At 41.1% G+C, this 13,344-nt stretch overlaps 1 protein-coding gene across 3 annotated transcripts in view; it reads right to left on the bottom strand.

The window, feature by feature from the left end:
- Positions 1-12,799, bottom strand: part of TM6SF1 (transmembrane 6 superfamily member 1) — a 41,375-nt gene extending 28,576 nt beyond the window's left edge. For 2 of the 3 annotated variants that reach the window (XM_036737142.1, XM_036737143.1), the window contains exons 1-2: positions 12,426-12,594; positions 5,701-5,804 (exon numbers count right to left, since the gene is read on the bottom strand). In XM_036737142.1, the coding sequence (XP_036593037.1) occupies positions 5,701-5,804; positions 12,426-12,517 (196 nt within the window). In that variant the 5' untranslated portion in view covers positions 12,518-12,594. Of the gene's footprint in view, positions 1-5,700; positions 5,805-12,425 lie in introns of all 3 variants that reach the window. The other variant, XM_036737141.1, reaches the window with a different exon arrangement.
- Positions 12,800-13,344: the final 545 nt, after the last annotated feature.

The raw sequence follows: 13,344 nt of genomic DNA, 5'->3' as shown, positions 1-13,344 counted from the left end.
AGCACATGTGGATATAACATTGCATAGGAATTGAGTCATCCAAAAACCCCATCCATAACCAAGTCAAAATAAAAGCAGTTAAACCCCTCCCCCACAAATTTTATTCTTCGTAGTCAAACTACCATTAAAGTCAATGCATTCAAACCCATTGCTAAAATAATACTTGTCTAATTCCCTCACTCATTGCCAAAAATAATTGACATATTTTTAAGTTTTTTGTGGCTAATAAGTGTTAGTTAATTGAAGTGGGCACAAGAACTCCACTAAAAAATACACTACAAAGTTATTGTTTTGCCTCATCGAGATTCAACTAAGTAACCTTTCCCTAATCCGTAGGATCATAAATTTAGAGCTGGAGGGGACCTGAGAGGCCACCCAGTCCAACCCCTCATTTTACAGATAAGGAAACTAAGACTCAGATACTTTGAGCAACTTGCCCAAATTCACGCAGGGATAGTAAGTAGCAGAGCCAGTATATGGAGCCAGGTATTTTAACTTCACATGCAACAATTCTCCCACTGTCTCTTTATAATCCCTCCTCTTCTTCTCTTAAAGCAATGCTCACTTGATATGACAAGTATACCTGAGGAAACTTAATGACTGATTGCATCCTGGGCAAAATACCAAATCACAAATATTGAATGATGAACCGTACTTTTTCTCATTAAAATATTTGTCAACAATTCTGCTTACAAAAGAATTTCCTGAATATACACAGTGGACTAGGTATCAATGTTATCTTAAGGATCTTTACTATTGTACCACAATCTTTGGGGCTTGTCCTCCAACTCCTACTCACACAATCAGGGTGGGTCTCCAGAAGGCAAAATCTTTCTCCCCTCAGGGCTCTAGAGGTAACTCTGAAGGGTTGGGAATGTTTTCTAATAATTTTACTTGTGAGTATTCACACAGTGTGGCAATGAATATAAATTAACTAGCTGAAATAAATTAGCCAGCTGGAGTTAATTAGCAGGTATCAGAGCATAGAGCACCTTGTTAGCTTCATTAATTGGGGTGGAAGGGTATGGGTCACCTCTCTCATCCTCTTCCCTCCTGTTTAATATTTGCTGTCCTCAACAAATCAACTTGAGTATTTTTGGCAACATCCATAGTCTTAAATCTTGTCAGCTCTCTAGTGACATGGAGAAGTTCCAACATTATCCTTTTTTAATATCACCCCCAGTACATAGAATGAAGTAGTTTGGGGGAAGGTACATGTGGCACAATTCATAAAAAAGTGGAAATTGGTATTTTTCCATACTTCCAAAAACATGATAATACAATTTAACAAGCATCATTTTAAATGAAGACATATATAATATGCTTATCAAATTGATATATAACATGAAACTAGGAGGGAACATACTGGATGACTATCCAAAAAGATCTTTAATGGAAGAATTTATGACCAAGCAAGAGATAGAGAAAATTATAAAATGTAAAATTAATAATTTTGATTGCATTAAATTGAAAAGTTTTTATATAAACAAAGCCAATGCAACCAAGATTAGGAGGGAAGCAGAAAACTGGGAAAGGATTTTTACAACCAGTGTCTCTGATAAAGGCCTCATTTCTAAAATATATAGAGAACTGAGTCAAATTTATAAGAAGACAAGTTATTCCCCAACTGATAAAATGTCAAAGGATATAAACAGTCAGCTTTCAGAGGAGGAAATTAAAGATATCTATAGTCATATGAAAAAATGCTCTAAATCAGTATTGATTAGAGAAATGCACATCAAAACAACTCTTAGATACCACATGACACCTCTCAGATTGGCTAATGTGACAAAACAGGAAAATGATAAATGTTAGAGAATATGTGGGAAAATTAGAAGACTAATGCATTGTTGGTGGAGTTGTAAACTGACCCAACCATTTTGGAGAGCAATTTGGAACTATGCCCAAAAGGCTATAAAAATGTGCATACCCTTTGACCCAAGCAATACCACTTCTAGGGCTGTATCCTAAAGAGATTATACAAATGGAAAAAGGACTCAAATGTACAATAACATTTGTAGTAGCTCTTTTTGTGGTGGCAAAGAATTGGAAATTGAGGGGAAGCTCATCAATTGGGGAATGGCTGAACAAGTTGTGGTATACGAATATAATGGAATACTACTGTGCTATAAGCAATGATGAGCAGGCAAAAAGATCTTTATAGTTCAGTCTGATGGGCCAAATTGAGTAATATAATAATAGTTAATTTCATGTGGTGTTTTAAGACATGCAAAGCACTTTACATATTTTATTTGATCTCCACAACAACCCTGGCAGGTAGGTGCTATTATTATCCCCATTTGACATATGAGGAAATTGGGGCAGGCAGGGTAAGCCACTTATGAAGGGTCACCGACTAGTAGCTGAGGCAGAATCTGAACACAGGTCTTCCTGACTCTAAGTCTAGCACTCTACCCATTAAATCACTAGCTGAAGAGGAACCAAAAACTTTTGATTTAGTTTAATAATGGTAAATATAGTCTTAGACTTGTATGTAAAAAAACCAAATGGCACAAATATAGTGTGGGACAGGTAGTGAGAGACATTAATTTAAAAGACCTAAAAGAACCACCAAAAAAGCAGATATAATAAAAAAAAGAACAAACATAGCTTGAAAGAAGAGATATAAGAACACAGCTCCACACCATCTGTTTATAGAGGTAGGAGGTCCACTATGGTTGCACACTGCATGTATTTTCCTTTTTTGTCCTTAAAAAATACTATTTCTTATGTAGGATGGCTCTCTTGGAGAGGTACTGAGGGAAGAAGGGAATTCATAATGATATAAAAAGGCAATAAAAGTTTATTTAAATAAAAACAAAAAAAGACTTAAGCATCTTAATGGAGAAAAACCTTAACATGAGGAAAAGGTGGGACTTGGCAACCAAAATTACTAACACAATCTTGAGTCTTGGAAGACTGGTGTCCAGAAAAAAAGGAGGTGATAGTCCCAAAGTACCATACTCCACTCAGACCATATCTACAACATTATATTCAGTTCTGGGGACCACATTTTAAGAAAGATGTTGCTATATTGGAGCTTTTACGAAGGAAGTGACCAGTATTGTGAAGGAACTAGAAATGATACCATATAAGAATAAGATGAAGGAACTGGAGAAGAGGAGGCTTGGGGGTACCTCATCAACTCTCATCAATGTCATTATTATCTTTATGCAGATGATTCACAGACCTACAGAACAGGCATCAGTCTCTTTCCTAAGCTCCAGTCCCACATCAGGGACATTTCCAACCAGAAGGTCTTGAAGATATCACAGACTCAATATGTCCAAAACAGACTTCATCCTCTTCCTGCTAAACTCACCTCTCTTTGAAACTTCCCTGTTTGTATCAAGGCTGTTATATTTCTAGTCTCCCAGTTTTGTTACTTTGGTATTACCCCTGAGTTCTGACGCTCCCTCACTCCGTAAATCCAATCAGTTACCAAATCTTGCCATTCCTACCTCTACAAGTCTAGCATTGTTACCCTTCTCACTACTCACAAGACCACTCCACTAATGCAGATTCTCAGTCACCTCTCTCCTGGACTGTTGCGATGAAACTTTTTTTTCTGGGGCCCAGAGCATGGAGCTGGGTGCAAGTTGCAAAGAGGTAGATTTGTCTCTCTGATGGGGGAAAACTGTGTAATAATTAAAGCTGTCCCTAAATAGAATAGGCTGACGTGGGAGTTAATAAGCTCCCATCACTCAAAGTCTTTAGAAGCAGAAGCTGGATGACCATTTGTCAGGATATTATAGAAGGGATTCCTTCTCTGATACACTTTAAACTAGATAACTTGTAAAATTTCTTGCAGGATTGTAGTTTAATGCTACCAGTTCAGGGGTTATTAACCTTTTAAGTGCCATGGCCTCTACACATCTTTCCCTACCTTTGGCAGACTATGAACTCCTTCTCAAAATAGTGTGTTTAAATGCATTAAACAAAATACATAGGATTACAAAGGAAATCAACTATATTGAGATGCAATTAACAGTTAAAAAAATACAAAACAAGTTCATGGGGACAGCTAGGTGGCACAGTGAATAGAATACCAGCCCTGGAGTCAGGAGGACCTGAATTCAAATCTGACTTCAGACACTTCCAAGTTGTGTGACTTTGGACAATTCACTTAATTCCGATTGCCTTCCCCCCAAAATAATTTAAAAATGCATGGACCTCAGTTTAAGAGCCCCTGTTTTATCACAAGTTTGAAAAGGCACTGTGGTATAGTGTGATAGGAAGCTAGCCTCAGAACCAGGATCACCTAGGTTCAAGTTCCTTTTCTGATACGTACTTTCTGTGTGACTCTGGGCCAATTACTTAACCTCTCAGTTTTCTAGGAAACTCTCTATGGCTGTAGGTTGCAGATTTAAACCGTATCCCTATTATAAGGTCAGACAGCTAAGTAAATGAAGGAGTTGGGAATCAAAATCAGGTCTTCTGATTCCAAGTCCAGTGTTCCTAGTATTCTGCTAAAACATGGAGTCTCAAAAAACCCTAAAAGTTGAATCTCCACCAAAGGGGAAAAAATTGCATCCCCTCTTACAGTCTGAAATCAGAGAGAGACAGCAGGACCAAGTGTAAAGAATATTTCACTAAAAATGAAAAAGATGTTGGTTCTGGGCCCAGCTCTACCACTCATTCATTAGGTGACTTTGGACAAATCACAAAATCTCACTGGGCCTCAGTTTCTCATCTATAAAATGAAGTGGTAGACTGGAGGCTTTCTAATAGTTTTGAACTTGAAAGCAGAAAACTTTAGAAATAATTGGAAAACCACAGGTCATTAGGTCAAAATAATACTAGCTGGAATACTGTTGTCCTATAAGAAATGAGCAGGAGGATGGTTTCAGAAAAACCCGGGACTGTGACGAATATGAACTGATACAAAGTGGACTAAAAAGAACTTAATCATTGTACATAGCAACAGCAACATGGTAAGGATGTCCAACTGTGAAAGACTTAGGTACTCTGATCAATACAACTGTCCGAGACAATTCCAAAGGTCCTAGGATAAAAAATGTTACCCACCCCCAGAGAGAGAACTGATAAACCCTGAGTGCAAATTGAAGTACAATTTTCTCATTTTCTTTATTTTCCTTGCTTTTTTGTAACATGGCTAATGTGGAAATATGTTTTATATGATTTCACAAGTATAATTGATATCATACTGCTTGCCCTCTCAATGGGTGGGGGAGGGTCTGGAGGGGAGGAGATAATTTGGAACTAAAAAAATTTTTTAAATGCTACAAATACATTTTTTAAAAATAAAGAATAATGCTAGAATGTGCTTATTTGTCCTCCTCATTCCCTTTCTCCCACTGTCCATTCTTGGTTCCTTCATCTATCCCTCTATACCTCTGTTCTCTTTTCTCCTTCCCTAAGTAAGTGATTTGGAGAACCATTTAAGATGTATATTTGCACAACTGCCTAAATCTACTTACTTTAACAAATACGCTCTGGCTGCCTTATGGTAATTGATGTATAGAATATAGAATGGCATCCCATTGATAAGTATGAAATTTCCTATGACCAAGGCAGATGTAGCATTAACTATGTATCTGATGTTTACTAAAACATTTCTATCCAAATTTTAAGTGATGTGAAAAATCATTTACAAGCCAATGAGAAATATAAATTTGGCAGAAGGAAAAGCTCCCAACCATCCTCATGTACAGTATTTTCTATCCCATTGATACCTACCATAAAACAGGGGATCTCTAGGTGGTTTTCTCCTCACAAGGGCACGAGCCAACAAAGCTACAAGGAGTAGAACCAGTATTCCGGCAGCTACAATTGTCCAGGAACTATAAAAATTAAAATATGGAAGCTGAGTCACTATCAAAGTAAACATTCTGATGCCGGGAATTTCCTAGTCAGTTGAATACATTCTCCCAAATAATGCTGCTCCACTATTTGTTGAATATGCAATTCCTAGATGTGCCATACTTCATCACATAGGTCAGTCTTCAGCACAGGTGTTGATTGTTGATAATTGTTGATAATACCTGAAAACATCTGGCTGGTTGAGTAGTAAGTGATGCTATTTAAAGAGTGCTTTATGTTACACACATTATTTCATCTGATCCTTATGATAATCCTGTGACGTTGTACAAGTATAATTGCTCACATTTGCATAGTGCTTATGGGGACTGCAAATCACTTTACATAGTGATTTACATAGGAACACAGATGTAGAAGGGACCTCAGAGGTCATTTAGCTCAACTCCCTCATTTTACAGATGAATCTAAGTGACTTGCCCAAGGTCATATGAGTAGTAAATATCCAAGGTGGGTTTGAACTTAGGACCTTCAACTCCAGAACCAGGGCTCTTTCCACTGTACCGTGTTGGCTTTCTATACATCAGCTCATTTGATTCTCAACAACTGTGAGGTATATACTATCACTATCATCTCCATTTAACAGTTGAGTAAACCGAGGCACACAGAGGTAATACGTGGCATAGCCGAGACCTAAACTCTAATCCAAGATGCTTCTCTTTCCCAGGGAGCAGACAAAATTGCCTCATGTGCTATCTCCAGCAGGGGCTATTATTCTGAGTTGGTATCAAAACATAGGAAGAAGTGTCAGTTAGATTCCTAGAGGCTTTGAAAAAAGTTAAGCCTTTGTAATAAAAGTAAAAAGGAACAAGGGTTAAAGGGCAAACCAAGTTGGCTCCCAACCCTTTGGTATTCTTGCCAAGGAAGGGGAGTTGACACAGAACTTTAAATAATAGACTGGTGCCCAATGGGAGACTGTTGCTGGGGAAAAAAAAACGTGATGAGTGCTAATGACGTTCAGAAGATAAAAGGATGGGTCTGTGCTTTGGCCACTTTCCGTTATGAGCCACTCTTGTATGATTCTGTTCCCCATATCTGACTGTTCTGTATCTGTAACTGGACTGTGTTCATGGGCAAAAGACTTCATATCACATGCTCTGTGAGTGTGTGTGCTCAAGGCCATACATGGGCAGTCATCCCCTGGCCAGGGGACTAGGCTAGTAAGGATATCAGGGAGATCAACTGGAACTGGTTGACGGATGGTAAAGGAACAGGAGACTAAAAGCATGTCCTGAAAGCAGGCAGGAAGGCAGACCCAGGGGGATGTTATAAATGAAAAGGTCCAACAAAAAAAATGCCAGTTCCTTTTCACCTCAAGCCCTCATTTCAACCATTCTGGGACTCTAAAATCACTGGGCCTCACATCAATTCTAGCCCTACCACAGTAAAATAGGGGTGAAGAAACTGCATCCCACACTCTGTGATCTTGTTTTAAGACAGGGATCCCCATAGGAGCTTTGTAATCTCAGCAATAGTCCTACAATAGCCCCTTTGAAACTTCAGTCATCCTAAGTAGGGATTGGGAAGGAAAACTATGAGAAAGCATACACACACACACACACGTGTGCACACACACCCCCACACACATATCCACATATATACATACATACACGTATACATATATATGTGTATATATACGTACACACACACATATCCTTGATTCCCTACTGTTCAAAAAAATTTCTACGGTACTTCCCATTTTCTCAAGCTCACTTTCCAAAGGCTGGCCCTACCCCAAAGATGTACCTCAAGAGATCAAGAGCATCTCCAAATTGACAGGGATTATTTCATTTTCTTTGGTAAAATTCATGTAACTCATGATGAAAGCAGCAGCAGATTCAATCAGCTTTTATAAAAAGAAGAAAAAGAAACTGGACTAAATCAAATCAACAAATATTTATCCCCAAAAAAGTTTATCCACTAGATACACAGTACTGTGATAGAGGATCTTGGAAATCCAATGATAAATAAGACACAAACCCTACCCTCAAGACCTTAATGATCTAGCTGAGGAAGACAGCCAAAAACACATGAAAAGTGAGCTATCTATTTTGGATTTCAATACCAGTTCAAGAAAATAGCTGTACAGACTTTACAGACATGTAAAAAGGTAATTATATGACTAATTGCCAAAGGAATTATATGAATATTAAGTATTATCTATAAGAGTTTAGAGGATACAGTAGAGATCAGTATGACCTGGGATGGTCAGAGAAAGCTCGATGAAGGAGGTGGTATTTGTGCTGTGTCTTAAAGACAGGAGTCAGAAGGTATAGAAGTGTATGGAAAAGGAGCGAAGACATTATTTGAAAGATGGTAAAAAATAAGCGCTGTACTCACTTATGCCCCCACACCTCCCAAAAGCCAAAACTAATTTCATACTCTCTGTCTTAACAGTTTTGCAACAGGCAGCTAAGTGGTACAGTAGAGAGAGTACTTAACTTGAAATCAGGAAAATTCATCTTCCGGAGTTCAAATCTGGCCTCAAGCACTCATTAGCTGTGTGACCCTGGACGATTCAGCTGGCAAAGGAATTGGCAAACCACTCTAGTATCTTTTCAAAGAAAACTCCAAATGGGGTCACAAAGAGTTGGACAAGACTGAACAACAACAATAAAGATTGCCAGCATTTTCGTTAAAGCCCCCAACCTATCCAGAAGGTTTCATTCTCTCTGTCCTCAAATTGTCCTACAATTCTGGAGCCCCTCCAGATTCCCATCACACCTAACATTATATCATACTTGTCTGCGTATATGTAGTTTTCATACTACTGCTGCCACGAAGTAGAATGTAAAGCAGATATTGGTCATTTTTTATCTTTGTCTCTGAAGGGATTCGCATAAAGACTTAGTGAACTTGGAGGCCACCAATCCAACGTTCTCATTTTACAGAACTGGCATTTAATGAATGTTTGTTGAACAAACCAGATGTAGCAGAACCAGGCCATAAATGTGTTATTTCTTTTTTTTTAAGCATACTGAAATAACTTACTTATTTTAAATCTTCCCTATGTTAAAAGATCTGTTCAGTCAGCCAGCCACTCCTTAACATTAAAGTTCAGTCTAAAAAAAGAAAGTTAGCTCCATCTAGGGCAAGAAGCTGGAATAATGAATGATGAAAAGGAGGGAGGCAGAGTGGAAAAGCAGAGGGAAACCATCTGAGCCAGATGGTTCAGGTTCGAGTCCCAACATGGTTACTAATTGGCTTCGTGCCTTTGGGCATTTCAGTTATCCTCTATGAGCTTTGGTTTCCCTATTTGTAAAATGGGGGGAGGGGAGAAGGGAGAGAGTCAGCTTGGATGATCTCTGAGGCCCTTTCCAGTCCTAGCATTCAATGTTGAAGTGAAGTTGGATAAAGTATGCATGCATACTGCATTGCTAACCTTTTGATCAGCTTGATAGCAGGGAGTGGGGTACTCAGTGCATTATTAACAGCAGGTAATTTAGGTCTTATTCACTGTTTAAGGATTATTTTATCTGGGTCTCCAGAAGAAGCTCAGATCACAAAATTCTAAAACCAGAAGTCACCTTAGAGAGTCAACAGTCAATTCACTCACTTATGCAAGGCACTGTGCTAAGAACTAGGTATACAGAGACTAGATAGGTAGATAGATAGATGAATAAACATAGCTAAATAAATGAATGAATGAATGAAATGTCCTCTGCCCTCAACTATCTTAAACTCTTCTGGTGTACATGAGCACACCAAAGAGGAATCACAAAATAATTTCACAAGGGCTCCCTATTATTCCCTCCAGGATCAAATACAAAATCTTCCATAGGTCTTTAAAACCCTTCTCTAAGTGGCTCCTTCTTACCTTTCCAGTCCTCTCACACTTTACTCCCCTCAGAGGACAGCTATGTGCCTATTCCCTGATCCACCTAACGCTCCTCTCCAACCCCCCCCATGCTCCTCTCTTCCTGCTTACTTTCACCCTCAAATCTCACCTAAAGCAAGAGGCCTTTTCCAGTCCCTACTTCCCCAGTACCTTCCCTCTGAGATTATCTCCCATTTATATTCTCTGTCTCTGTCCCTCTCTCTACATATATATGTGTGTATATATATATGCATGTGTTTATATATATATATACATATACAAATATGTCCATATCTATATCTGCCTATAGTACCTATCTATAGAGATGTAGATAGATGGATGAATGGATCTTGTGTGTACTTAGTTTTTTGCATGTTGTCTCTGTAATTAGAATGTGAACTTCTTGAGCGCAGGCACCATGTCTACATTTCTTTGTATCCCCAATCCTTAGCATAGTGCCATACATAGTAGGTGCTTAATAAACGCTCATTGAAGATGATGGTGATAAAGATAAGGATAATGATAATGAGGGAGCCACCACTAACAACTGGAGTAGGGAGAGAAGGCTTCATGCAGGAGGGAGCACTTGAGCTGAACCATGAAGGAAGGCAAAGACTCTAAGAGGAAGAGAGCAGAAGGGAGTTTATTCCAAGCTTTGGGGGTGGGGAAGGAGGAGGAGACAGCCTGTGCAAAGGCAAATCTCATCCATTCTAGGTTAGGGGTTCTTAACCTCCAGTCTATGGATAGATTTGAATAGGAAAAAAATCTTAATTTTCACTAACCTTTAATTGAAATCTAGCATTTCCTTCAATGATTTAAAAAGTGTTATTCTGAACACAGGTCCATAGGCTTGACCTAACTGCCGAAGAGGTACATAATGAAGAAAAGGTTGAGGGTGTTGATGTGGACCTCATTTTAGATAAGAAACTGAGGCCCAGAGATAAAGCAAGTGGCCCACGATCTTGAAGCTAGTCTGTGGATTCCTGCCTTTCAGAGAGGTCAGTGCTCTCCCCTCAGCATCCCAAATAGAAATGCTGCTTCCTCCTCTTCCTTCTTTTGTTTTTCTTCTTCTTCCTCCTCCCCCTCCTCCTCCTCCCGCTCTTCAGTGTAGAGGAGCAGCTCCTAGCGTGTAAGCATTGCTGACATAAGGGGACCACCAGCCACAGTAAAATCCTGTGCACATTTTCAGTTTAAAGGCTGGCCTGCAATTTCCTTAGCAGCAACAGCTTTGAGAAACACAATAGGTTTACTTCCTGCATGTTGGTAGGAACTCATTTTTGGCACAGAATCAAAGTCTGACCCAAGGACTGAACTGGAACAACTTTTCTTCAGAAGCCTTGTTTGGGTGCTGGCCAGGCAACATGGAGCAATAAAAGAAACGTTTAAACAGGAGTCCTCAGTTCTAGTCTTGGTTCCCTTTCTATTCATCGGGTGACCTTGGACATACTTGTTCATCTCTCTGGATCTCAGTTTCCTAATATGTAAATCCAAAATCCACTAGAACAACTCCAAGGTGATTCCAACATTAACATTCCGTGATTCTACATGGTTTCCTCAGCTTTATTTGGAAGGCAGGGACAACGCCTCCAGGTTCCAGTTAAATTTAATGTTGTACTCAAACTCTTAACATCCCTTTTGAAATGATATCATTTCATTACCATTAAAGTCTAGCTCCTACCTTTTTTTTTCAGAGCCTGTCTCCCAACTCTGCTCTTGTAGACTAAAAATAACTCGAATTTATTCTATTAATAAAGAACTTAGTAGTTTTCCAAGTGCTATAACATCCATGTATTCATTTGAGCAGAGGTATTGGTATTTCCAGAGTTGGGGGGGCCTTAGAAATTATCCATTCCTACCTCCTGCATTTTACAGATGTGGACCAGAGGAGTGGAGTGACTTAGCCAAAGTCACACAGCTAATTTTGTAGCAGAGTTTGGCCTAGAACTTTTGGCTCCCAATAATCAACAACATTTCCACTATTCATCTATTCATCACCTGTTTCTAAATGTACCTTTAAAAGGGATCTTTTAGCATCACAGATGTGGAACTGGAAGGAACTTGGATTTAGACTGGAGAAGACCTGGGTTTTAATCCCAGTCTTGCCACTTAATAACCAGAATGACCTTGGGCAAGTCACTTAATTAAATTATCCCTCCGTTTTCTCATCTGTAACAATGGGGGGGGGGGCGGTGTCCACACCAGATGATTTCTAAGATTCCTTCCAGCTCTAAGACATTCTGAGTTTATGATTTCTTCAGCCCCCTTATTTTTCAGGCGAGAAAACTGAAACTCATCGAGATTAAGCGATTTAACCCAAGGTCACACAGGTAGAACGCCAGCAGGATGGGAATTTTAACCCTGGTCCTTCCATTCCAAATCCAGCTCCCAATGCACCACGAGAATGAAGAGTGTACATGAATTAATGCTACGGGGGGAAAACCAACCAGAAAGGACACACAGAGTCCATGCTCACACGGATAGAACCAATTTGGCTAGATGTAAAAAGTTAGAGCTTCATACATTCAATGGATACCTTGTTTCTAATCTTGCTTCAATTACATCTAGGAGGTGCTATGTGTATTAACAAAGAGCAAACGCTTAATGCATTGAATCTACTTGCTAATTTTAAAAAGTCACCGAATGTTAAAGCTGGAGAGAATTTCGGGAGACCAGCTAGTGCAAGCCTCTGGTACAGACCTCCCCTCTGCGCTGACCTCTCCGGCCCCCTGCCAGGGCTCTCCCCCACCCCCACCCCTTCCAGGCCACTCACTTGCTATGAGCTGCCAGGTGGTTGAAGACGTAAGTGGCGGGGATGGCGGAGAGGGACAGCACGAAGACTCCGGTGGCTGCCGAGGCGCTCATCTCCGCCGGGGCCACTGGCCGGCCTTCACCGCATCCCTCCCCCGCCGCCGCCGAGTCCGCCTGGGCGCGGCCGCCGCCGCCCCTCGCTTCCTGCAGCGCTCCCGAGTCCCCGTTGTCGAGCGCGTCCGCTGCCTCCTCCCCTGAACTTGACCGAGCTTCCGCCGGGGCGCGCGTCTCCCCGAGGCGCCCCACCCCGCCTGTCCTCTCGGGCCCGCGAGCCGCGGCGCCCCCGACGCCCAGCTCCCCGGGAGGCTCCAGTGGCCCTGGCCAAGGGCGCACCATAAGCCCGAGGACGCTAGTCCAGACCCGCTGGCCAGGGCAGCGACCCTCCCTCCTCTGGCTGCGAAGACAGCTGTGGAGGAGACCGAGGAGCGCAAGGCTTGGGACGGGGCGGGGCCGAGAGCAGGAGAGGGGGCCCCCATCCTGAGCCTGAGCCAGACCCCGTAGGCAGCGCTCTGTTTCCCGCGCCCCTCTCCAAGGCCCGCCGGCCCCAGACCCCTGACAGCGCCCTGCGCCCCACTCTCAAACCAGCAACTCTGAGAGGTTTGCCATTCCCGACCTAGGCGGGGAAACACCTGAATCAAGATCCAGGCCTGGTAGGGTGGGAAGATTTTAACCTCAAACTGGCCCTGAAAAGTCAACTAGTCCAATATTCAGTTACCAAGAATACCCAGATGAAGACAGAATCTGAGAGGTCCAAGTTAGTGGTAAAGTCAGTACTAGAACCCAGGCCATTTGACCCCAAGTCCAGTGTTTTTTTCATTCCAAGCCCTCCAAGCAAGCTGCCTCTTAGTATTTGTTGGACTTGGACAGTCATCCCTCAAAAG

Source organism: Trichosurus vulpecula, chromosome 8 (assembly GCF_011100635.1).
Source record: "Trichosurus vulpecula isolate mTriVul1 chromosome 8, mTriVul1.pri, whole genome shotgun sequence".
NCBI lineage: Eukaryota > Metazoa > Chordata > Mammalia > Diprotodontia > Phalangeridae > Trichosurus > Trichosurus vulpecula.
The sequence above is the reverse complement of the archived record's forward strand: the minus strand, read 5'-3'. Positions and strand labels throughout refer to the sequence as shown.